Source organism: Athene cunicularia (assembly GCF_003259725.1).
Source record: "Athene cunicularia isolate RWA chromosome Z unlocalized genomic scaffold, athCun1 chrZ_part2, whole genome shotgun sequence".
Classification (NCBI taxonomy): domain Eukaryota; kingdom Metazoa; phylum Chordata; class Aves; order Strigiformes; family Strigidae; genus Athene; species Athene cunicularia.
The window spans coordinates 20,217,480-20,243,176 of record NW_020799143.1 but is presented as its reverse complement, the minus strand read 5'-3'; the positions used below and the strand labels follow the sequence as shown (position 1 = coordinate 20,243,176).

Below are 25,697 nucleotides of genomic sequence, written 5' to 3'. Positions count from 1 at the left end.
AATACATTGTGCTAAGAACCCCTTTTAATAGGCAGATTTTTAGTAAAAAGCCCTACAATCACTAACACAATACCAACTTGAAGAATACTTGTGTTGTAAGAGGCTGGAAACTGTTGGCATCAGTGTATTTTCTAGGCTAGATTTTGTGGGTTTGGTGATACAATTAAAAAAAAAAAAAGAATAATACGGTACACTAGACTTTAATTTGGTTTACTGTTGCTATCATCATTAGAGGAAATGCTCTTGTGGAAAAATCACAGGACAAATCTAAGTTCAGTTATAGTCAAACAATCACAGTTTTACTTCAAGCTTTTCTTCAAAGTCTTGCTTACACAAAATTATTCCAAAACAGTAGAAACATATTAACTGCTCTTGAACAAAAGCCTGTCCCATCTTGCATTCCTGTGCAATATCTGAAATGAGGTAACAGCATTATAACGTATAACAAAAATACAACAGATTAGGATGGCTGAAACACCCCATCGATTGATGCTACTTGTACAGAGGAAGGTGGGAAAGAATGACAATCCCCTTTCATACACACTGTTAGATTTTTGAGGGATACAGTTATGAACAGAAAGAATTTTCCAAAGCCTAATACTCAAGTTATGTGGTACAAGAAATCACCCTGGATTGTTTTTAACAAAATGAGAATGCACTGTATTTCACATTTCAAACATTGATAGCCTTAACTGACTTCTAATAATTACAACTTTCTTTTAAAGAGACATTATTCCTAAATATGATGAACTCTTGCTTCCTAGCAGAGAAAGAAAGCTGCACACACCATGGAAAGTATTTTTCTTTTCCACTTTCCAGAAGATGCTAGTTCTGTCATGAATAAAATTAAAATATGTACATTTTTAATGGGAGAGAGGGGGAATGCACATATGTACACATCAGGCTAGTAGTAAGCAATAAACACAAAACGACCATTTCATTTTCATTCTGATGAGTATACACCTGTTTATTCTTTCTGCTCTTCAGCAAACTCCTAATTTAGAAATAATACCTTCTACTAGCCAAGGACAAGAAGTATACAGAAATTTCTAATGAAACCACAAAGTTTAACCACAACTGGAGAAGACACACCGTTTAGAAGGTACAAAAAAAAAAAAAATTACCTGTTTTATGAATGATTTTCCTTTTTTTCTGATATGAAGTTTTAAAATGGCATGAACAAACTAAGCACAGGTTTTCCCACAGTTACTCACTGACTGCTTTTTAACACTTACCCTGGATGTTGCCACAGATTTGCATGTCTACCCTCAGGAAGCAGTTCCCTCTTGTTAAGGGGAGTAATACCTATAGCTGCTTCTAAAATAGTTATGTATTTCTTGTACCGCATCCTGCCCTCTCAAGAGTTCCACCACAGTAAGTTATCATTCAAATGCAGATGCTGCAACTGAAGTCATGCCTCAACTGAACTGCTGTTTTTTAAAACATGCTTCAAGTTTGAAGTGTAATAATGCTTTCTCCCCCTCTCCCAGGCTTGAAGAGTTATCAGAAGAGAAAAACCAAAGCAAAACTCCTACCAGATTCCCCAGAAACGTCATTGTTACATAATTCGATCTTTGAATAAGACACTAATGAAAACGATTGAAGAGACAATCATGGTTCTAAGCCTGGATGGATAATGCACACTCTACAATTGACTAATCCTTTGCTAAATCTCTGCTGTCTATAATCTTTCAAGTACTAATGGAGCACTAGGTAACTTCTCTGTCAAATCCATCCACGGAATAGGAGAGATCTGCACAGAAAACTTGAGACTGTTTTAGACACTGTGACTGACCAAAATAGCTTTTGCTTCAACTTTCCTCCTTGGCACCAGAAAGCTCTGTGCATTGGAAGTATTACAAGGGATTTATCTGATATGTACAGAAGAGTCATGAGGAAATATTCTTTCTTAATTCTGGCTTGTACAGAATTAAGAAAGCTAGAGAGTCACATTATGATATCTACTAGTCATTCAAACATGCCTCACACAATGCCATGAGCCACTTTTCACGTCAAAATTGGTCTAGCCATGAGGTAAGTAACTATGCGTGCCAAACACCTCAGGTACTAACACAAAGGTGGAGACAGATACGCATGTTGAAGCAACAGTGACATTTTGGAAATGCTGCAGTACTGACAAATTGCAGTATTAAGAAAGACGTACTTGATTGCAAAAAGCCTAAGGAAGTGTTGTTGTAATGCTACCTAGATCCTAAGTAAGATACGAATGTTTTATATATAATTATATAATAGATCAGTCTTAAGTACTTATGCAGTAATTTAGATAAAAATGTAAAAAGAACAGATGGGATAGGAAGACTGGTCTTCAGCCACAACCCCCTCTGTAAACTGCACATTTTAGTTATTCTGGAGTATTATTAGACATGTCTATATTTCTGTTGGGGTGACCTTTCATTGCATGTTATTTATTTAGATGCTAAGATGAAAACCACTAGTTTTCATTATTTATACTGTAAAATATCCCAGTCTTAACAACAAGATTTTTATAACCATTGCTGGGTCCTACATTACTTACAATTCTGTGTTACCTTTATTTGATGTTTAATATTGACTCACATTTGTAGTTTATGTTAACACATGCATACACTGAACTACCTCAAGTTATTACTAAATAGTAATCCATGGAATTTATCTTGAAAGAGCAAAATAAAATCAAACATCTTTTAGATTCAGGTAATACCACCACAAACATCTGTCAGAGGAAAAGATTTAGTTTTCACCTACCTAGTTGCATGCTCATATGCAAGCAATATCCAGTCTGAAAATTTGTGACTCATTAAGATATATTAAAAACAGAAATTAAATTAAGCCAGTAATTACTTCTCCAGGTCGAACAAAAAAGCACTTCAACTTCAAACATCGGTATACAAAGTATTAAGAAGCTGCCTTGGTTTGAGTGAGTGGCAGGGTTTTTTGGTAGCAGGGGAAGGGGCTACAGCGGTGGTCTCCTGTGAGAAGCTTCTCAAAGCTCCCCTGGCTCCCAGCCAGGCCCGCCTCTGCACCAAGGCCAAGCCAGTTAGCAACGGCGGCTGTGACTCTGTGATAATGTATATAAGAAGGGAAACAAGGGAAAAGTCGAAGTTGTGAGAAGGACACCTCTGTGAACACAGAAGTCAGTGGGAAAACAGAGGAAGAAGGGGGGAGGTGTGCAGGAGCAGAGGCTCCCCTGTATCCCCTGCCACCCATGGGGGTCTACAGTGGAGCAGATGCTGATTTGTGGCCTGTGGAGGGCCCACGCCAGGACAGGTGGCTGTGCCCAAAGAAGGCCGGGACCCTGTGGGAAGAAGCCCCCGCTGTTGCAGTTCAGCACTGGGAGGATTGCCACACGTGGGGGTGACCCACACACCCCTGGGAGTGACTCATGTCGGAGATGGTTTGTGGGGGACTGTCTCCCGTGAGAGGGGGACTGCGCTGAATGGAAGGAATGCCAGGAGTTCCACCCCAATCCCCAAGGTGGAAGCAGCAATGGGGCTGACTGCATGCCCCATTCCCTGCCCTCTGCACTGCTTGGGAGGGAGAAGGCAGAAAAACTGTGAACAGAGCTGAGCCCAGGAAGAAGGGAGGGATGGGGAAAGGTGTTTTCAAGACATAGTAACGCTTCTCATGGTCCTACTCTGTCTGTCACATGTTGTTATTGTCTGTATTAAATTTATGTTCTTTTTTTCGTCCCCTAATGAGCCTGTCTTTTGCCTGTGCCTTAATGGATGAGGTCATCCCTCCCTGTCCTTATCTAAATTCCCAAGATTTTTGCCTTCTTCCTCCCCAGACCTGGGGGGAGGGAAGGGGGAAGTGGGTGACCGTGTGGTGCTCAGATGCCCTCTGAGCTCAGACAACAACAGAAGCTTACGAAAGCAAAATACTACTAGAAGTCTGCAAGCATAGCTAGCATCATTAAGCCTACATGCATTCTAACTTCTGATAGCTCTGGCAACTCTATTGCAAAGGCCATACTGACCAAGAAAACAAAAGACAGGAAATGGGCTTTTTTTGACTATTCCAGTATTTAAGAATCTTCTGACTGTAGTAGTCCACGACAATATTCAATTTTATTTAAATGCAGACACATTTTGATAAAATCCAGTCTTTCCTCAAAGTCAAATTTTGTTAGCAACATCAGTATGACTACAATTTCTTCTATGAAGTTTTGGTACTTTTCTGTGTGTCCCCCTCCTCAAAACACTTTTTAAAGTCTAAGTTTTCCCCTTACAGATCTAAGAAACAGTTCTTACAAAAACTTCCCCAAAGTACTTTTCAAAGCCACAGTCTTATGCAAAGTCTAAAAAGCATTTCGTGCAGCTCTGGTCCATCTTTTGTCTCTTTGGGCAAATCCAATCAATTCTGATTGGAACAGGTGCCCCACAAATAGCCTTGTACACAGAGAAGCCAAGCTCACACAATAAGCAGAAGTTAGTCCCAAGTACTGCTTTTGGCTAAATGGTTCATGAAATCTCTGGGTATCCAGAGGGACTAAGACTGACTCACACTTTATCAACTTCATTTGAAAACAGAAATTCCAAGCTGCTAGTACATCCATTGTTAGTCAAGGATGGCTTTTGCAGAGCAAACAAAAGGTCTAAAACATACCTTCATCTATTGTTTCCTGTTGGGGAGTTATCATCCACTTCCCTTCTCCTGCCTTTGTATTTTTTTTTCAGGAAGAACAAACACCAAGTTTTATTGGAAAGAACACACTGCAATTTTCCTAACTGGGAACACACAAGTGAACAAACATAAGCTAAGAATTAATCTGTTAAGAAAAATATTTGTGTCAACTTCAGGAACTTACGTTCCTCAGCCAAATCCAAAAAGATAACAGTAAGAAACCACCTTACAGCTCAGTTAAGAAGATTAATTGTTTATTCATTGTATTTGCATTCTCTGCTAACCCTCTCCCTATGGATATCGCACATTAATTATTAATCAGTTTACAAAATAGCAGAAATCCAGTAACATGCGTTTCTATAAATTGATATAGTATATAGTGGCAACCCAAAGGCTTGGAGCACCTATCATAGCCTTACCAACCTACACTGGCTATAGGGAAAGAGGACTCCATAAAAAAAAAAAACCAGCAGCGTTTCTTCATCTGTTCCAAAGTTCCCTACTCTTTTTTTTTTTTTTTTCCCCCTGTGCTTCCTGAGCTGAAACAGGAAAAAAAAACAAAACACCAATGTTTCAGTCATGGGTCAGTGACTTCAATCCAGCTGAAATTCTACAGATTACTTTTGCAAAAGCAGTTCTGAAGTTTGCTTATTTTCATTCACACTGTAAAAACTGTACACTCGATGGCAGTGGATGGTTTGGAAAATAAGGCATTTCTGGGAATGAGGAAAGAATGAGAGCAGCTGTTTTCTACATTAAAGAAACATTTATGAGATCAAAGCGAAAGCTTCGTTTTGCTCCAATCCTTGACAGATGAAAACAGTCACACTCCCTTAATTAGATATAGAGCATACTTCATGTAAAATGATGACAGAAGCATGATCACATGTTCAGTCACTTCACACCCAACTACAAAGGAGACAACCATTGCCCAATGTATCCACAAATTACTTTCCACCTTTAGGAAGAGACAAAATCCTTTTGAAATTAAGGTCTTTTCCTACATGCTTTTTTCTCAGGTGACAAGAATAACTATGATAGACAATAGTTAACTTCCAGAATATACATGTGTTTTGTTTGGGCCATATAGCTAGGAAATAGCTTGAAAAACAATCAACCTATATGTAAAAGCTTGGTCTGTTGAAACAGAGATAAAGAGAATCAAGGATCAGACTGGGGGAAGGAATGGTTTCATGGCAAGAGGAGGACTAGGACCAGGAAACTTCTTTTCACACAGCTTCATGGATTGCAGCTGCTTTTGGCCCTTTCTTAGAGATCATCCCTTGCCTGAACAGTCCATATGTTCCTGGAGATTCTCAGAATCAGCTTATACAAAGTTGTGCTAAGGAAGCTAGAGACACCAGCAGTCAAATCTGCTGGCTATTAAGCAGAACTAGATGATGAAGCAGATGTAAGAATAGAGAGAGCAAGCCTGACTACAGACAACCTTGCTGTTAACAGTGATGTGCAAGAGAGATTTACGGGTTTTCTCTAATGTCTCTTAACAAAAAAAAAAAAAGAAAACAAGAAAAACAGGCTAACAAAGCAAATAATAAATAGCTTGAACAAATAGGTGAAATGTTGGTTTAGATGACGCTGAACATTGTTGAGTTCAGGCTCAGTTTATCAATACAGTGCAGGCTGATGTTAAAGAATTAGTTTGTTATACCAGAGTAATGACAACAAAAAGCTTTTGGAAGAGGTATTATTGAGCCAATCTGAGTAAAAATGCGAAGTGATCCAAAATATCTGAATTCATGCCTAGCTTATTAAAAACAAACCCACACTTAACTAGACATCCTTAATCTGACATTTCACATGTATACAGACCACACCCAAGGTAATCTACATACCTTTAAGAAAGAAGAATAAATTTCTCAAAAGCAGTTCTGGATTTCTGGTGCAAAACAGAAGCAAAGACAAAAGCATGGAAAGGGAGAAGGCATTGGGAAAAATCTTATCAAAAGGGGATTTACATTTTTCCTTGCACAGTACTTACTGGCCCTACTACTGCATCACATGGTATTTTTGTCATTTTCACTTATACATGTGAAAATACAGCACTAATGAGTTTCATTTTCTTCTTAGATTAGGAATCATGGTTATCTGAGGTTCCAACACTCAAATACACAATGACAATGCTGACCTAAATTCAGGAAGACTTGGGTAGCTCATGTTTCCTAAAAACAAAGCCTGCAGCTGATGAATGCACACTAGGGTAGATGCTGTACAAGACACCAAACCAGAGCTCCCACAGTTCAATCTGTCATTTCTAGGCTTGGATCATAAACATCCTAAACATGTTCACAACTGCAAGGGTCATCTAATGCTGGACAGAAAGGAGTTGCCACAGTCTGCATTCTCATTTGAAACAGAAATCTACAATACACCTTAGCAGTGTGCACTTTCAAAAGCAAACATCTGATTAAAAAAAAAAAAAACCAAAAAGCAACAATAACAACGCAACTAAAAAACCACCCAAATATTAATAGCTGAAGCTGTGAAATGATCTGGAGTGGTCTTTGCTGCTGCACGAAGCCGTTTCATTCCCATACTACAGTCAGTACCCATGTTAATTATGCAATATTTAAGTTAAAAACAACCTCAGCCCTCTACTGTTAAATTAAAGCTTTGTTTGATAAAATAAATAAATTATTGCAGCAAGTTCTAAATTATAATTTACCTCTTCAGGTAGTGGTGAAGGACCACTGAAGGGCAACAGAAGGCTCCAAAGACTCTGAGGATAAGAAGCAAGCACACTTTACAAGGGAACAGACACAAGGATTTAACACAGTGCTGCTCTGAGGAAGAGGACAGGTTCAAATAATTGAGGAAAGCACCCTGTGGTTGAACAGCTCTATTTTGACAAAAGCATCGGGGAGAAAAGTCTGTGTAGAAATTAAACCTGAGTACTTCTATGGGGATTCCCAAACAACTTAAAGCGTATTTGGTCACAGGACTGAAACCAAACCTTTAGCTGTGAAAGCTGACATGCACTGATGTGTATGTCAGCATGGTCATGCAAAACCGTAAGTCATACCCAGTTTGGTACTGCAGTCTTTGAGGGTAATGCGTCATTTGCATTATTTACTATGGCAAGATTCATGTATTAGAACACAGGCCTAAAAATTATGCCCTATATCGTTACTGCCATAAACATTTGTTTTACACACAGATTGCCCTAATTTTGAGGAGTCTTCTACAGTTCACAGAAATTCACTGGAATTTGGAATTGAGGTTCACAGGCCTTATGCAGTTGATGTTGAGTTTTAATAAATTTATTTTTCCCAACAATGAGTATTTTCATACCCATCTGAAAATAAACCAGCCAGGGAAGTCTCTAACCTCAACAAGGCACAGCTGTTACACCATGTCAGTGCTTTCTTTCCCCTGTTATTAGAATGACTGGTTCCAGGATTACTACAATAGGATGAAACTGATGCAGCCAAGGCATGACAAAAGCTACATCATCTTGAGAATGTAAATACTATTATTCCAGCAATTAGAAGAGAACAGTCTTGTAACACGAGATTTCCTTTACCCTACAAGGAAGTTCTCGAGACAATGTTGATAAGTTAAAACACACACATAAATGCAACCATCTAAATTCGCTCTTAAATGCGGCTTTGAAGTAGTTCAGGAATATCCCCAGTTGAGGATTACCAGGATCCAGGAACTTTCTGATGCTTTTAGGCATCTAGGTTTTATAAAAGTACGACACATCCCATTTTGTGAACTGTGTCTGTGCCTAAACATTTTTTCAATCACTAAGAAAGATTTCCTAGTTGTCCTTAGAAGACACTGAACCAGGAAAGGGGGGATTAAGCAATCAAGAAAGTATCAGATACTTAATTACTTTGATGCCTCACTCTAAAGAGCTCTATTGAGATTATAGTTCATGCAAAGTATTGGGCTCATCCTAACCCCACTGCATAATTCCCAACACTCATCTTTAGACACACAAACCCAGTGTAGTGGCACCGAGCATAATAGCAGTTACTGATACTGTGATGCAGAGCAATGCAGAACATAAAGTTAGAAGCAGTTTCTCTAATCCAGAGTGATTTCCTTTTTGCAAAGGGGAGAAAGTCACTATCATTACCTGAATGCAATGTTTAGGGTGGAAGATGATGTTTGCATGTAACAGTCTGGAAGCAACTGTAACAATACCCTCGCCTAAAAGTCAAATACATGCAGAAAGCTTCCACAGAAGCCTGATCAAAGTCCTCACAAGTGCTAGGTTATACTAATTATAAATTTTATAACTTATTATTCTAATTATAAATCTTACTGACCATGTCAAAATGGCACGCACATGCTTACTACATGCAAAGTGTTTCTCAGTCTCCTCAAGCAGCCTATCAGCGAATATCAATTTATGTAAGCAGACTGCCCATGCTTTCCAGTACCTTACTCTTGCCATGCAGACCTCATGGATCCTAAGAAGGGTCATTGCTTGGAAGAGCTTATAGATGGATCTTTAGACTATGAATGCTTTAGAAACAAAAGAAGCATTTTTATCGATCATAGCATATGTTTTTCTTTTCCTTGCTTTGAGCCTCAGCTGATTCACAATCCTAAACCTTTAAAACAAAACTTTGCCGAGCAAAAGAAAAGGTAAATCATTTTAATATGTTTCAAACTGTCCCACCTTGATCATTACCTCCAAAAGTTGAAACAAAGCTGACCTTTGGTGGCCTCTGTTGAAGCACAGAGGGGCTGAGAGCTTTCAAATACCGTCCTAGCTGTTGCATTCAACACCAGTTTATAAATTGAACCCAGGGAGCAGGTTGTTCAGAGATTTCAGGTGTTTTAAGTGAGTCATTATTAGAAAGCAACATTGGAGTTATGGAAGTTTTCAGATAACCAATCTGAAAGATGAGTATACAACTCTTACACAAGTATATTCAGGCAGCGTGTACTTTTTCACCCTGGAAAAATACGCAGAGGAAACAGATTGCACGTCGGGGAAAAGTAAGGGCAGAGTTCTTTAATAAAGCACGTGCATGCCACTGGTAGATCAACCTTGACACTCCACGATGCAAATCTAATTGTACCTGGGGCTCCAGCAGCAAAAACAAGGCCGATGCCAAGGCACTTCAAGTGGGCAATCAGGCATTTGGCTCCTGGAACTGCTTGTTCCTTTGTTTTACAGTTCACTGTTAACTTGAAACTTCCCCTGACCCACTTAGCCAAAGCCCAAGGCACGGCTGGAATCCACTCAGGATGTGCCAACATAAAGATTTCAGGAATTCTGCCTGTAACAAAGGCAACCTGAGCCCCCATCGCCTGGGGCGAGCGCCCGCCGGGGGACCCGCCCCTCCTGAGGGGAAAAAAACGGCTAAACAAAACCCCTGATTCATCGGTGACATCTCTCCCACTTCCCACGCAGTATCAGCTCTCCCAGAAAGTACTTAGCACGGAAAAAGTCACGGAGAGCCGCTTAATCCCGTTAGGGAAAAGCCGATCCCCGACCCGAGCCCGGTCGCCGCCGCTGCTGTCACCCAGCACTGCATTTGTGTGTTTCTTCCGCTTACGTCCACGTTTTGTTAGGAACTTGGGATCATCGCCCATCTAAACTTTTCCAGCTGAAAGACCTCTGAAACAGCTTTAAAATCACGGTGCAGTGCTTCACGTATGCTTCTGAATCTGCTTTTTTCCTGCCTTTCATCACAGCAGGGCTACGGCCAACTTCCCACCGCTTTACTGGCGTGCTCTGGCACCCAGCAGCTCTGAGGAGCTGGGTGTTCACACTATCACGCGTAGGAGAAACACCCAAGACTAGGAGAGGGCAGAGCAGCTCCATTTCCAGGCCAGAACATGCAGCATCACTCCACAAGTCGCACGAATGCTGTTCCCGAAACCTTAATTTGACGAAGGGGAACAGCACTTCAGGCTGGCATTCCACAGGTATCAGCTTTCCGGCGTCAGGGATGTCCTGCAGCCGAAATGAGAAAGGCACGGCCAAACACCCTTTACAGGATTCTGTGGAGTCGTATTTCTTCGGCACTGTAGAGCACTAAATGGCACGAGGAATTCCTTACCAGCTCTCCTGGGCATTAAACCCCTCTAAAATCAAACAGTATACATTTCCCTGGTATCAGGCCTGTGAAACAATATCTACTTACAAGTTTTCTGGGAAGCAGCAGATGATTTTTCAATGGGTACTAAATGTTCTAGCTTTCCACAGCATTTATAATTCATACTGGTTTCTTCCTCATGAGGTGCAGTTGATGGTTGCGCAGTATGCCTGATGCAGAGATTAAAAAGGCAAACAGTGTTATTCATGAAGGTGCTGGACTTTGGAAGGAGGCACCGAAAGAGCCTATTCCATTGACAGCAGATACAAAACTGCATTCAGACGTTTTATTGAAAAAGCTTGCTTGTAGCGATAGTTAATAATTAACATGCATGTGCATACTGTAGTCTTCAAGTGAACATTGCAGTCTAGAAGTCCCAAACCGCAAACCCCGGGGGGGGGGGGGGGGGGGGGAGAATACCAAAAGCACTAAATCAGTAACTTGACATTTTCTGTCAGCCACAGACAGACCCAGCAATCAGTATGAAATACAGTATTGCATTCAAACAGAATCAAGGCGTGATGAGTGGTAATTTAGCTACACTTCCAGGTATGTGTCAAGATTATTTGGTTTACACTGTGCTGGGTGTCAGTTTCCTTAATTAATGTTTTAAAACTTCGTCTGTTCTTTAAATGTTTTCCTTTTCCTGAAGCTACTTTTGTAACAGTGACCTTATGATGCTTGGTCAATGGTTTTAAAATGTTGTAAAGAGGAGTAATACTATTGACTTATTTCATGTATTCCTATTTTTTTTCAGTAGAACAGTAGAGAACATTGATGGCTAGCAGAAGAGCCTACATCTGGAAACTGACAACGCTTACAAAATTACTTATTGTAATACTGCTCACTTAGCATTATTACCATGACACAATTTTTAAAACAATTCAGCAAATTAGAGAGCAGCAACATTATATGGCTTGTTTTAAACATCTATTGTTTCCTTATCTGAACTTATCTTCCTTCAACCTGAACTCCAAAGTACATTTGTCATTAATAATTGTTTAAAAAACTTTTATTTGTTCATAGTTCTGTTGATTATATCCCCAGGAAAACATCCTCTTCTGCCTCCTTTAGTTGAAGTCATGAATCTTGTCTTTGTTCTATGACTGCCAACAGTACAATTTACATAAAAGACAATTTGAGGCAGAGGGGGACATAACTCCGAACAGCTTTTTCTTATCTTTAAAATGGAGTTTAAAAAAATCTCAGTATCAAAATGAACTGGAACATGTTTGATTGGTTACAATTATAGTGTTGTGCAGAAGATTTAAAATACTATCCCCTAAGGTGCCACAACAGCTTGCCCCTAGTCTTTCAGTGCCCTGCCAATGACATCAGCCATTGGGCAAAGTTAATCTCTTCCTGAGAGCCTTTGCCTGTGCCCCTCTCGTGCTTCCCTTTTCTGTTATGAATGCTCTTCCATGTATTTTGGCTATCCTCCACCTTCTTCCCAGGACTTCCACACATTCCAGAGCTGGTTAACACAATCTCAAGAGTTCAACCATTAACCAGAAGCTAAAAGTAATCACAAACCTCCCTGCAAATCCGCCTTCTCTTATTTGACTAGCACCTCTTCAGGACAGGTCTTTATCCCATTTATTGAAGCTGCTAAAAGACTGGGAATTTTAAGGAAATTATTTTATCACATGGATCAGTCTTATAGGGAAAAGGTAACATTTCTTAAGAATTATCACAAGTGGAAAGAAAAACGAACCAGCAAACACCAGACAAGCATTTAGGCACATAACTCCTGTCAAACAGATGTAGTATTTTGTGACCGATACAGCAGTTGCTCTAAATGTAAGTTGACTACACGAATCAGTTGCAACTTCCAAAGAATTCACTGGCACTCACAGTAAACAGTGAATTTTAGCAAGGTTAGACATGCTAGGACTTTCAGACTGTAGGCCTGAAGCAGAAAAATACAATCATCAGAGAGTGAGTAGCTATGGGTGCAAACTCTTGATATACCCCAAAAAATCCAACACACCCCAATTTCTCTGATGAGTCTGAGCATCTGGTGCTGATGCTACAATGCTGATACTCGTCTTTCAAAAGTACACTGTATATTTTCCTTCACTGAATTTGGAGTAACTGTCTTGTGGGAAGAACGCTGCCAGTAACACCATGGTTCTTCTTGTCCACAGCACGTATCAAAGGATTCTCCTTCAGCCATTTCTTTTGGGAGAGGTGAAGCAAGGAACTACTGCTGTGATGTCAGGTGCATAACCACAGAACAATCTGCTTATTCACGTATGTTATGAAAGTAAAAAATAGTACAGAAGTGTTATTTGTCTTGGGGCAATATGCTAAGTCTGACATGAGGATCAGAGCTCGTCCTGGGACTCCACTGTATGACCATGATGGCTGATGAACTCCTTGTCCTTATTTAAATTTTCATGCAAGTATTAGAGCAAAAAATGAGTCACATCTTATGATTCATTTTGTACACTGAGATAAAACTCATTCTAACTTGCTGATGCTATTTATCTTCACCAGTTAGATTAAATCCATTTGTTACTCAGATACTTAAAACCAGGAAATTGTTTGCATAAATAGCAGCAGCATTATGGCTAAAGGGCAAGGCATGTCAAATGTAAAAGTTGAAGCACTCTTGTAAAATCCAGCCCAATTGGCCAAATTTTCAACAGAATCTTTCCAGTAAGTGTCTTATAAACACAAATAATTCAAAACAATACATGTGTCTGTGGTCTTAAGCTTTATCAACATAGCTTGAAATCACACCTTTAAATGGTAGAAGAATTCTACATGCAACTTTATTTTGGTATAAACATTTGCATGAGACATAAGGGAATGGAGAATGAACGTCCAAATACATATCTGATGCATGTTAGTAAATAATGTTGTATGCAAATGACTTAAAATTTTCTTTCATAAGCTATATGCGATGAGGCCAAGGAAGAATGAGGAGGAAGTATCCTTGATTCAAATATCAAGTCATTAACATCTATACAAATGTGTTTAAATGGCTATTTGAACTCGTAGGAGATTGAGCTAAAATACTATTTTTCCATATGCTGTAAATTATTTTCAGTATTCTAAGTTCAAAACAGTAAAAAGACATGCTATTTTTACCTTTCTTTTGTTTAAAAAAAGCACATTTAACTCTTGTATCATGAGTCACTGTATCTCATCCAGTACAGCTGTAATTTCAGTTGTCATATTATTTTGATTGAAAAAACACACAGTATGCACAATTAACCAAGAGCTGCTTCCAGTGAAATGTTAGTTATACTTCAAATGCAAATACTGTGCAACAGTACTATATAGCAATTATTTTTCAATGACAAAATTAATCACATCTGTAATAATTCTTGCTATCCAGAGAAGTGTGCCAAACTAACCACAAGCAGAGGAAACAAAACCAGTTCGCACTGAACATCTTTTCATACATTGATAAAACAATCCATAAGAGTACAGTATAACTGTTTGCTCAAGAATTAGTCAACAACTTTGTGCTTCCATTTTACAGGCAATTAAAAACCACCAGTGGTAATAATACAATAGTGCAAGTGTCGAAGACTTCTTCTTGCAGATCGTGATTTTTTTAAAAGCTTTTTGGTTTAAGATCCAGAGTATAAAATATATTTCATTCTCATTTTTTAAACAGCCCCAGTGAGACAGCTTCACCAGTGTTAAAACCATACTCAGCTGTAAAAAGCAAAAAGGCAAAAGTTCCTGTATCAGCATGGTAACAATGGGAGCCTATTATTATGTTGAAAAAAGATAACCTAAGCTCTCTTACTTAAGAAATGCAGAACAAAATTAGTGCAAATTTTGCTACCATGAGAGGATCTTAACTTTGCTCAACTCAAAAAGTCAATAAATTACGTATTTTTACTCTTTGAAGAACAAAAGGGAACAGAAAGAGAAGTCCACAGTAACAGAATGAAGCATTTGAAGAGGTGCTGCTGCACAGCTTAAACATCACATACCAGCCTTTTCAGTTTTTTATGATGCTTACAGCCACACAGACCTCTAAGCAATTTAAAGTTTAGCTCAAAAAAAATTCTAATGTGAAAGAAACTAGAATTTAGAACTTGGAGAAAAAAGCGAGTTCTGCAATACTGAGAGGAAAACTTACTACATGCATTATGCAGTATGATGTTTCTACCTGCCACAGTCATTTTTTTTAGATGTTTAATTTGACTGTGATGCGTTACTCACTGGCAGTAGCCACAAATCTTAATGCAATGCATTCACAATACCACAACTTGGGTCAATGGGATTCACAGGCACTTTTTGGCTGAATGTCTCACCAAAGAGCTCAGCTTCTGTCCTTACATCCGAACAAGATAACAGACAGTTTAGAATTCATTACTTACTTCTGCAGTAAGAAAGTAAGGAATGCAGTAACAGGAAGGGCAACTTCAAACACTGGTACTACATGAACACAGATACAAGCAGTGGCACAGAAGCCCGAAGACTGAGCACTGGAGAAAAATGTGTTCATTTTTGTTGCACAACATAGTGATATCAGGAAAAACAAGAACAGAATTTAGCTCAGGTACTTCAGAAACCAAGGAAGGGGCTTGGCTTGTGGTTAAAGTCTTTAAACTTCCATGAGGTAGAATATCATCAAGTATCTTCTTTCCCAGAATATATTAAGCAGGAGAAATCCAATTTAGTTTTTAATGCTGTTGAAAATTCTTTTGATAGCAGTTCATGAAGGGATACTTGGTCATGAGAATACACCCAATTCCGTCCAGTCCAGTCATAGCGCTTGGGCCCACTAGAAAACAAAACACACTGTGTAAATACAGATTATTCATGGGAAGTTGCTGGAAGCCTGTATTTATAATGTACCCCAAAGAGTGCCCCAGAAAAGGAACAGATAACATGGAGAAGGACTGCTGGGGGTGTCTAGGGAAGTGGAGCAGAAGAGGAACTGCTGAGCAATCCAACAGATGTATCTAAAAGGTTGTAAGACATATAAATCTGTCACTCCCAGCAGACAGAAGCTCCTTCCCTTCTTGCTTTTGGCAATGACTTCCCCAGTTTCTTCCCTTACCCCCTTCTTCCCTCACCCGTATAATTTTCTTGCACCCAATACTACAAGGGATATTTGTATAACACTGAATTAATGCTATTGATTAGTTCTTGCAGCAGTCACATGCAAATATTCTACGCATGGCAGAACACAGATCACTTTCTTCTCAGATGCAACAAAAGAATTCCCCTGCTGAAAGCAAATGCCTTAGCATGTAGGAGATTTATATATAAAATGCTATTTTCCTCTATGCTATCATACAGTCATAGCTTGATTTTTTCAGACCTACGTAAGTACTGAGAAAAACTTGAACACCCAGGTTTCATTCCAGACCTTTCTATCCCCCCAATTCTTCACATCTGTAACAGGAGAATGAAAAGCATTCACTACTATTAACGTCAGCTAGAGAAACTAAGAAAAGAGAAAGGAATAGAATGGTAATCTGGGATGAACAGACAAACCATCAGTCTTATTCTTGAACTCATAGGACAAAATGCCTTGGAACTCAAGACAATCCATGCACAAGGTCTGCTAGAAAACAGACTATCCAATGTATACACAACAAAAATTTGCAGGTTTTCTACAAACATAAACATTAATCTGAACCTTGAATAACCTGAACTGCTTGCAATATTCAAATGAAGAACTTTTCAACTACTAACCAAACTACAAGAAGTCACAAATGCAAACACAAATCAGTCACTTCCGCTGAAATCTCACTTGCTGTATGTGAACTGGTAACTATCTGGAATCGAGATTATGTGCTCCAGTTACTTTACTATGCATTTCTCACTTCTTTGTCTTTGCAGAGCAGGCATATGTTTGTACTGTCCTGCACCATGACAGAATGGGACACAGTCATTCATGAAAATCAGGCTAAGACAGGCCCTTTAATCAACAATGACAAATAAAAATTGCCTAAGTTACCTGAACTGTTTTTACATGTTACATAGTACATATCAGTGATATGGTTAGCATGTGAAACACCTCCATAGTTATCTGAATCTCCAAAATACTGTACAAATGTTATTTAATTTAAATTAAGAAAGGATCTTGTAAATTCTATAAAATACCTACAATATAGGCTAAATATATTTCTCGTGCAAAGTCAGTATATATTTTTAAACAGAGAGAAGAATTAAAATACCACATGAAGGTATTAAAAGATGCTGTGTAAGGTTAAAAAAGTCTTTTCAGTCAAAGGAGCTACATGAAATTACTGCAATCACACTGCTGGCAGGTTACATGCACCCTCTCACACCCTTTTTTTAACAGTCAACTAAGTAAAGCTTTAAAATCTGAAGCTTAAGTTCACTTTGGTGTATAGATGCATGATAGCAAACAGATGGTAAAAAAAAAAATTCAAGAAAATGTCTCTCTCCCACATCTTAAGAATTTGTCTCCCTTGGGATATGTTCTTAGAGACTCAAGATTCTATATTTACTGTACAAATTTCCAAAATGTAACATCCAATGCAAGTAATCCCTGGCAATAACATTTGCTTCTTTCACTTCCTAGAACACTGCACTTAAGAAGTATGTCACTTCAGATCACATAGTGTTTGCCAGAGTTGCTTTTCCAAAGTCAGGAAGTGAGCAAGTAGCGCTGTCTTTCAGGAAATACCCCTTTCACCATAATACCAGTTAAGGAAGCACAAAATGTTTGTAGGTGAATCATTTTTCATCACAGATGAAAAATACCATCAGAGAATTTTCAAGTTTATCTCTTTCCTTGAGTATTTTTATTCATTGCTGGATCAATCAAAAAAAAGTTTTAACATTTTCTGTTGATTTCACATTCTGGAGCATGTGTGTCTCAGCACAGTTAGAGCTGGCTTTAAACAGATAGGAATTCTCTGAACTTTGGTTTTCATAAACTGATGAAACCTTTGTGTTAGTGACACAAAAAATCTTATAGACATCTTAAGCAGAATCAAGGTTCAGAAATTATGCTTGTTGCAAAATATATCCGGAATGAATAAATTCTGACACACAGCCTGCATCTGTCTAAACCAAAAGGTTTGTTAGTTTGCTAGGTCTGTGCCTTAGCAAGTAATGTACCTGTTAAGAAAATTATTTAATTAATAAAAGGATTCCAGAATAGGAGTTCGTAGAAGAAAATTACTAACCTAGTATGCGATGTACCAGCCAGTACATATGTACACTAAAGCAAAAGTAGAATTTTATGTAAATTTTATGTCCATTAAAACTGTTTCTCTTAAATTAAATCTTAAATTCTATTGTGCATTGTTTTCTCCCTGACACAACACCTACTACAGAATTCTACTACTGCAAAACTATTCCCAGTTTTGTAATCAATACGTTCTTTCTGAAGAACATTAAAGTACACCTGCATAGTTACTGGGTGTGCTCATACTTTCCAGTTAGCTGGTTCCTTCACCAATAACACTGACCAACTCCTTGTGTCTTCTCCCTGTGGCAGTGACAGAGAATACAAATTTTCTGGGGAGACAGCTACATTTTTCTACATATCTGGCTGCCCTCCCTGCTGAAACCAAAGAGAAAAACTAGAATGGATCAAAACACAGCATCAGAGAAGGCAGAGCTAGCCAAGGCTCCCATGAAGTGCAGATGCTTGACAAAAACAAGCGGTGGGAGAGCACATAAACATATAAAGCAGGAAATCCCACACGCTTAAAGGGGAAGGAGCCACCCTGTTTAAATACAAAGAGAGGTTTAGATCATAACATCATCATCACTTTTTTTTTTTTTTCCAACAGCAGCTTTGTTTTGGTTTTTATTGTTGGGTTTTTTTTTTAATAATGGCTGTTTATTTTTTCTGTAAGTAGGCTATATTCCTGTAGACAGTGGGTTTGGACTGGAACAGGGTATGAAAAATTTTAGGTTATGTCAGTAGACTGCACCATGCCTCTATCCTCTATAACAAATTATTATCTAACATTTAGATTATATCATGTTTTGAGAATACACTGAGTAAAAGAGTTACTTATGAAAAGGATATTACACAGTCCATGGCATGCTATAAAAAGGGGGAAGTACATTTCCACCCAGTCTGCAGACATGACGTAACTAATTTACACAGAACTTACCTAGTGGGTGATGACAGCCAAATCTGCCGGTTTGGTGTTTGCTTATTGATTACATATGTCCCCATGTCTCCACCTAATTTAACTGTTAGAACTCCACTCTTAAAACACAAATGAAATAAATGAGAAATTAAAAATACGTATCCTGTTACTTGACAAGAATTACATCATCTGCAGTAGATAAACAGTAACTTACATATCTGTACCACACTCCCAACTATTTACCAAACAAAAACAGCTCTGAAGAGTGATCATTAGGTATCAAAAACTTGTCCTAATACCTAGGAAACCTGCATATCTTTTAGTCTAGATTGATCTAGACTTTAAACCTTCTGGTCAGAGTTCCATTTAGTGTGCTTGCACCATTCACAATGGCACCACTCAAATAATTCTCTTGAGCTTTGACCTGTCATCTTGAAAGGACTGCTAGTTCATTTTGCAATGATTAAAACATCATCCAGTAACAAATTTTTCTATTCATGAACAAGGCAGAACTGGTGTGATTCAAAGTCAAGAAGCTTTGTGTGTCATCAGCAGATTCTTGAGCCATGCAATTTTACCTATTTTTTCTTAAGTAACAGTTCCTCAGTGAATAAACACAATTCTTTCTCCAGTAATTCTGATGAAGTGCCTAGATCCTGAATCCTACCTCAAAAATGTTCCACTTCTAAACTCCATTAGGTCTGGTTTGTTTTACTTATGCCAGCTTTAGACCATTATCCTAGTAAGCATCTATTTTCTCTTTCTTACTCACATTTGTTACTAACATGATTCCTATTTCTCTGTTATTTTCACAAGTGCATTTGAAAAGCATACATAACTGACAAAAATATTTCTGTCCTAATGTTGAAGGAACACTACTTGGACTAGAGTTAACCTACAGACGATCTAAATTATGCTAATGATAAAGGGTATCTCTACAGAGTACAGTTTGATGATTCAGGTAAAACGTTAAGTCATATTTAATCTACAGTTTCTCAAATAATTCATGCACTATAGCATGATAAAGTTCCTTAAGGGAATCCTGCTTTTCATGTTTTAGTCAGAAGATACTACAAGAGCTTCTATCATTGCTAGGGCTATTCGCTATATTTAAACACTTGCTGGGGGGAAAAATACTTTCATTTATGAGTACCCGCTACTTGCAAACTTACTCTGTAGCACAGGCAGCAGTTTAGAGTTTCCATCCCCTACAAAACAACTCTTACTGGTTTCTGACATATCTCAAGGATCATCAGACAGGAAATAATACCCTCAAGGTCTGATTTTTTTTAGCCTTAGTTCCCATGTTGTTTCTGTGCTTGATTATGGATTTATATCTGTGATCAATAAAATAAAAATAAAAGGCTCCCCTGGTTAATATTGCCAGGGGAGGTTGTCCTGCCAGTTACATTATTAATTGGATATTGGTTTAGTGCAAAGAAGGACAGGAACAAGCTACTTCTCTGATGTCAGAATTCAAACTTTTCTGTATCTCGGTGGCCTTAGATCTGTAGAAATACAGCAGAATAAGAGCAGGTTGGGGGATTAGGCCTGAATAGTGATATAAAGGTTTCACTACTCTACATACTCTACATATTAAGTATTCAGCATGATGTTATGCTGTATGCTACAAAAAAATGTAAGTAAACAGGTGTTCAAATAAATTTATACTATTGCTTACATTGTGTGTCAGCTGTTAGAGTGTTGTTACTGTCATTACAAATTAAATAAAGGCTAACTTCTAATGCTGTGTTTAAACATTTTCTCATACATTTTGCAACACTTTTGAAATACAAGAAAATACAACTCAAGTTATTAAGAACTTAAATTGTAAGATATGTTTACCATATTTTAAGAAATAGTACTGTATGTGTTTTGTACTACTGGATGAATGTTTGTTAGCTCTTGGTAACAAAAATATTCTTCGAAAGAAATTTTTTTTCCCCTGGACAAGACGACCTAAATAGTTCGTAATAGTTCACAGACATAATAGACCTTTATCGTGTTCGCCACCTTGTGGCTTGCTATAGCCCTAGTCTTGTTTGGAATTAACTTTGGCAAACTTGGGACTATTTAACTTTTTGTTCTTAACAGAAATGACAATACATGTCATCATACGGTCTATGCAAAAAAGGAGTACTGGTAAAAATTATGATGGATATAAAAATAATTCTCTTTGAGCCTTACAGTGAGTCAATGTAAAACACAATCCATTCTACAGAAGCTGGAGATACAACTGCCACAAGATGACTCACCACCTTCACATAATGAAGTATCTAAGGATACTAAAGAGGTAAATTTTTGTCCTAAGCTCTTTAGGCTAATAGGCACTGATACACTAAAACATAATGAGTAATAATGGTTTAAAAATTGCTTTTCACCAGATGAACAATTAACTGTAACACTGACTACATATTTGAAGTCACAAATAGTATTTGTTAAGGGCAACAACAAAATCCTACTAACAAGACGTTATTTTCTATCCTAGCTATAAGAAATAGAGAATGAACATTATGACAGAGTTGCACAGGAGCAAGTCCAAAAACTAGAGAGTTTGGGGGGGTTGGGTTTTTTTGCAAACCATCTGCTTCAACATCCCTGAGCATAAAACCTTAATTGACAAGGCCAGTAGAAAGCAACCTCCTTGTGGAAGACACGAAGACAGAGCAGCAGTTATGTGACCTCAGAAAAATGCAGTAGTGAAAGACCTGTTGCAGATGGCAGCGTAGGGAGAAACAGCACTCTCCTCCAAGTCATGTAGAGGGCTGTAACATACAAACCACTTCAGAAATTTTATATATAATAAATTCCCTATACAAATACAATGGGCATTTTTAATCTGAGTCTGTTGCTCCTATGAAAGAATATAAATGGCTGACCTATTAAAGGCTCCAATTATCAGGCTAGGAGCCACCCAGTGTCTCCCATGACAGTAGCCTTGTGTGCTGTGCTCCCCCTTCCACATCCAAACATTGCATCCTCTTGTTGCTTCTCTGTACCACAGGCTGTCATCAGTGAAGCCAGAACAAACGTACCCTACCCAGTCAAGACAAATATGGCTTCTCGGTATTCAGGGCAATCAAACTGCTCTACCAGTTACATGTGATGTGCATGTACTATGCTGTATAGGCCTAGGCCTGTCCTGGTTGGTATTCAACCAGCTTGGAAGTGACTGCTGATATGAGGTCTGTGAGTGTTTAGAAAAATTTATAGAACACTGTGAAATTGGAAACCAGTTTCTGTCTCCTCTTGTGCTCACTTCTTATTCTATATTATGTCTTTGTCTATACACTTAACATTTTAAATACTCAAATCACATAACAGCATATGTTACTCTATCAGAATAGTTGCTCCAGTCAGTATAAACCAGCATATTTTAACAGTAAAGCTGTAAAAACTCATTGTATTTTAAGTGTTGGCACTAAGGTGACTATTTAAAGTGCTCCTTCAAAGAAAAAAAATCCTCTACAATTACAGAGGTAATAGAATATTTAAAACATACCCCTAAAGAGACATCATAATCTTCTGGGGTAAAAGGCTTATCTGTCAGGTCCTCAAAGAAATCTGCTAAAGCGTCCAATGTTTCTTCAGCCAGTTTTTCGTAAGTGGTCTCATCTAAAGGGCTACAAATGACATACAAGCCTGTAATTAGGGGGAAAAAACATGGAAGATAGTATTTTCCCTATAACAAAAACATACCAAGACCATGATCTTGGAGGAAATGGTAATCACAAAATGATCATATAAAACAAGTAGTCATTTTTCTGAAGGTAATGTACATAACAATCTACCTTATAAATGAAATTTCTGAAATTTTGGTAGTCGAGATCTCTTAACTGAGAACTATGTACTGCTTTCCTTAGATATACTGACCCCTGTGTACTAAGAGGAGAGTTAGATTTAAAAATAAGGCATTTTCATAAAACGCCGCTATGCAAGAATTACTGAGTTTTGAACTCTATAGAGACTAGCATCTCCTGTTTAGAAGCATGTCATTTGACTCATAAGAAACTCAGTGTAGCGAAAAGCAGTTTAGAATTATCAGTATCACATGCCCTGCCTACATATTGCATTTGACTTCTCAACTGGAACTACAAATGCAGCCTGGTAATATTATTTAAAGCGTGCTTATGAACTAATAAATATATGGGAATACAACAGAAGATTGGTGAGGAGGATTGTAAACATGCTCAAATGACTTGCAGCTGGGGTGTCAAAACACATATATCATACTAGTTGTTCTTTAGCTTTGTGTGCTTGATGGGTAGAACATCTCCATTTAGATAACACAGGCCTGTAAGAGACTGAGAGGCACTTTATCAAACATCCCTAAGATTCCTGCCCTGCTGTAGAAAAGATCAAAGCACAGTGGAAAACATCACCTGCCAAAATCCCCGATATATGCAAGTGAAAGCAGAAGGTTCAAGAATTTCCCTTCTCTTTTTTGTGGCTAGCAAGGACCAAGCTCTGCGGTGCCTGTGTGCCTGTGGCTGGGTGCTGCTACAGAGATCCCCTGGGTCACAAGGTAACGAGAATAAATTTGCTCTTTGCATTTCATCTGTGGGTTTATGGTTGTTCCTGCATCCTGCCTGTGTCAGCTCACACAACATATAATTACCTTCCTCTTCAGACAGTCTCAAAGCACCTTTGCAGCCATTATGTAAGGCTTACAGCACTTGTGAGACTGCTTCTATTATCCTCTTTAAATAAATAGAAAAAGTTAGTGGAAACAAAGTCTAGATCAGTTTAATTAACCAAATGTAATTAAATCATGTCAACTTTTAACTGAGTGTGTAGGTGGGTATCTCCAGCAACAGAAACTTCAGTTTTTGCTAATGGGTATTCCAACACAACAGTTACTATGAACTTCGGTGACTCAGTTTTCAGTTGATGACCCAGAACACAGGGGTTTTTTAAAGTTTATTGCTAGTCAGTTACTGAAATATCCTCTATGCCACTCTTGTGAGGGACACCACAGAAACGTCTAGGGGCATGGAGAATGGAAAGCCTTAGATTAGTCAGGATTCATGTACTGGTTCAGGGTGCAGTTAGGGTACTTAATGGCAAAAGCCATTTTAGACTTCTGCACAGTCCTTTGTTGGGCCTCCAAATGCTGAATCAGGAGGGAAGAAGTCTCTGACAAGCACTGTGTTACATCCTCTCACCGCAAGCACAGATTTCATGGACCCTAACAGTGCTAGACACCTACATTTAGGTACATGAATAACTTCCTAAGTGACTTCCCAAATTCACCCAAAATACTTTTTGCTAAAACTGTACTTTTGCTTTAAATCATATCAACATTACATTATAGTCCTACCATGTCTAGAAATTATTTTTAAATGCAGAGATGATATTTTCATATGAATATTGCAAAATAAAATTTACCTTGTGTCATTCAGAGTTCCTACATTTCTTAAATTCATGAACCAAACAGTCTTGCTCTTCGCCTCTGAAGCATATTGTAATTGCTGTTGAAAGCATAAGTGGAATTAAAAGCTAAAACGTGAAGAATTATAAATAATGTATGTCACATAAATTAAATAGCTCCTAGAAGTCCTTTCCATCCCCCCAGTAAAATATTCTGATCACAGAGCTAATATGGAAAGAATTATGCAGCTTTAGTCCTTTGATGATTGAAGCAATCTAGAATATTACTGTCCTCTCATACAAACTAATAAAAGAAAAAGATTTATTCACAGAGGAGTAAACTAGGAAAGAGAAAAACTATTTGTTACTGCTCTACCACAGAATTACCGAGCAACTTCAGACAACTGGCTTAGGCCAAGATTTTCACAATTCACTTTATCAACAACTTGTGTCCCTCTGTTAGAAACCGTGAATATGTTCAACTGAAATAAAATTAAGTCCTGAATCCTCCTTAAGTACAGAAGAGCTAACATGACACTTCACATTCTAAATCTCTTCTATAAAATAAGCTGTTTCATTTATAATTTCAGTTTTTAAAAAAGCTTTAAAAAACAAATCAAAATTACAGAAAAGCTGTATCAGCATATTGGCAATATAAGACAAAGGAGCAAGTGGGCAACCTCTCAGAGGGGCAGCAATACATAAATATGGGTAAAAATAAAGTTGATCCCCTTGTTGAACACTGTAGCAGAAGCACACTTATGCTATCCACCAAGAAACAGAGATGGCAATGCTTGCCATTTTCTTCTTAACCTGGGCTATGAAGGTATGTATTTTCAGATGAATGGTAAGATAACATTCCTGATTGCTTTTTATGTATTTGCACAAGGTTTTGAAAACAATGAGTTGGAAAAGCAAGTGACATTTAAAAAGGAACCATGACAGCCTCTCTGCAAGCATACACGACAGCAAAACACAAAACCATGTCTCTCCATATGGTCTGACATCTATGATCTCGCTTTACATGTGAACTGGCCTGTTAGTCCAGAGCCATGACACAGACATAAAGGATAGAGAACAGCAAACGCCTTGTAAAATCACAGTGATATAGGTTGACAGAATACACACTGATGCCTACATGTTCTTGAATGCATCCTTTAGCACTTCTTTAATGCTCACTTAGGATCAAAAGCTACGAGACCATAAATATGTTCAGGTTCTGGCCGTATCCAGAGGCTGGAACCCTGTCAGTGTGGTCCTAATTTATGATTTGAGGCTACTAGCACGGTGTTAGCATACAGTTGGTATCACCCCTCCATGTACCAAACCCAGGGCTGAGGGTGGCCCGCATCTTCTTCAATCGGAAAAGGGTACCAAACAAGTCAACAGCTTTAGAGTACAGCAGAGGCTGGGTTCCCCGCTGGGCAGCCCCGGCTGCTGCCGCTCCTTCAGCCCAGCGCGGCGGTACTTGCGAGGGCTGGGAACCAGAAGCCACGGCCCAGCACTCGTGCGCTCCCCCGTGTCCCGCGGGCGGAAGGCCGAGGCAAGCCGCGGCGAAGACGGC

At 38.5% G+C, this 25,697-nt stretch overlaps 2 protein-coding genes and 1 long non-coding RNA gene across 4 annotated transcripts in view; 1 reads left to right on the top strand and 2 right to left on the bottom strand.

The window, feature by feature from the left end:
* The window catches only part of TJP2 (tight junction protein 2), a 56,950-nt gene extending 55,480 nt beyond the window's left edge, over positions 1-1,470 (bottom strand). The window contains exon 1 of the mRNA XM_026866052.1: positions 1,236-1,470. Within this exon, the coding sequence (XP_026721853.1) occupies positions 1,236-1,348 (113 nt within the window). The 5' untranslated portion in view covers positions 1,349-1,470. The remainder of the gene's footprint in view (positions 1-1,235) is intronic.
* Positions 1,471-10,104: 8,634 nt separating this feature from the next.
* On the top strand, positions 10,105-11,713 carry LOC113490128. The gene is made up of 2 exons (XR_003400157.1): positions 10,105-10,533; positions 10,848-11,713. It is a non-coding gene; the product is annotated as an uncharacterized LOC113490128 (long non-coding RNA).
* Positions 11,714-13,889: 2,176 nt separating this feature from the next.
* FXN (frataxin) lies at positions 13,890-24,765 on the bottom strand. Of its 2 annotated transcripts, none has more exons than XM_026866391.1 (4): positions 24,152-24,765; positions 22,266-22,405; positions 18,785-18,882; positions 13,890-15,456 (listed from the first exon to the last, which is right to left on the bottom strand). In XM_026866391.1, the coding sequence occupies exons 1-4, from the start codon at positions 24,159-24,161 to the stop codon at positions 15,303-15,305; spliced, it is 402 nt and encodes a 133-aa protein (XP_026722192.1). In that variant the 5' UTR covers positions 24,162-24,765; the 3' UTR covers positions 13,890-15,302. The 2 variants fall into 2 exon arrangements, with proteins under 2 accessions (XP_026722192.1, XP_026722191.1); XM_026866390.1 differs by having other exon boundaries at positions 22,266-22,386; positions 24,152-24,762.
* Between the last annotated feature and the right edge of the window lie 932 nt (positions 24,766-25,697).

Coding starts and splice junctions, on each gene's coding strand:
- FXN (XM_026866390.1), bottom strand. CDS start 24,189: ATGAATTTAAGAAATGTAGGAACTCTGAATGACACAAG. Junction 18,883..22,265: donor ATTATGATGTCTCTTTAGGG/GTATGTTTTAAA, acceptor TTGTGTTTTAAG/AGTGGAGTTCTAACAGTTAA. Junction 15,457..18,784: donor TGGCTGTCATCACCCACTAG/GTAAGTTCTGTG, acceptor TTTGTTTTCTAG/TGGGCCCAAGCGCTATGACT.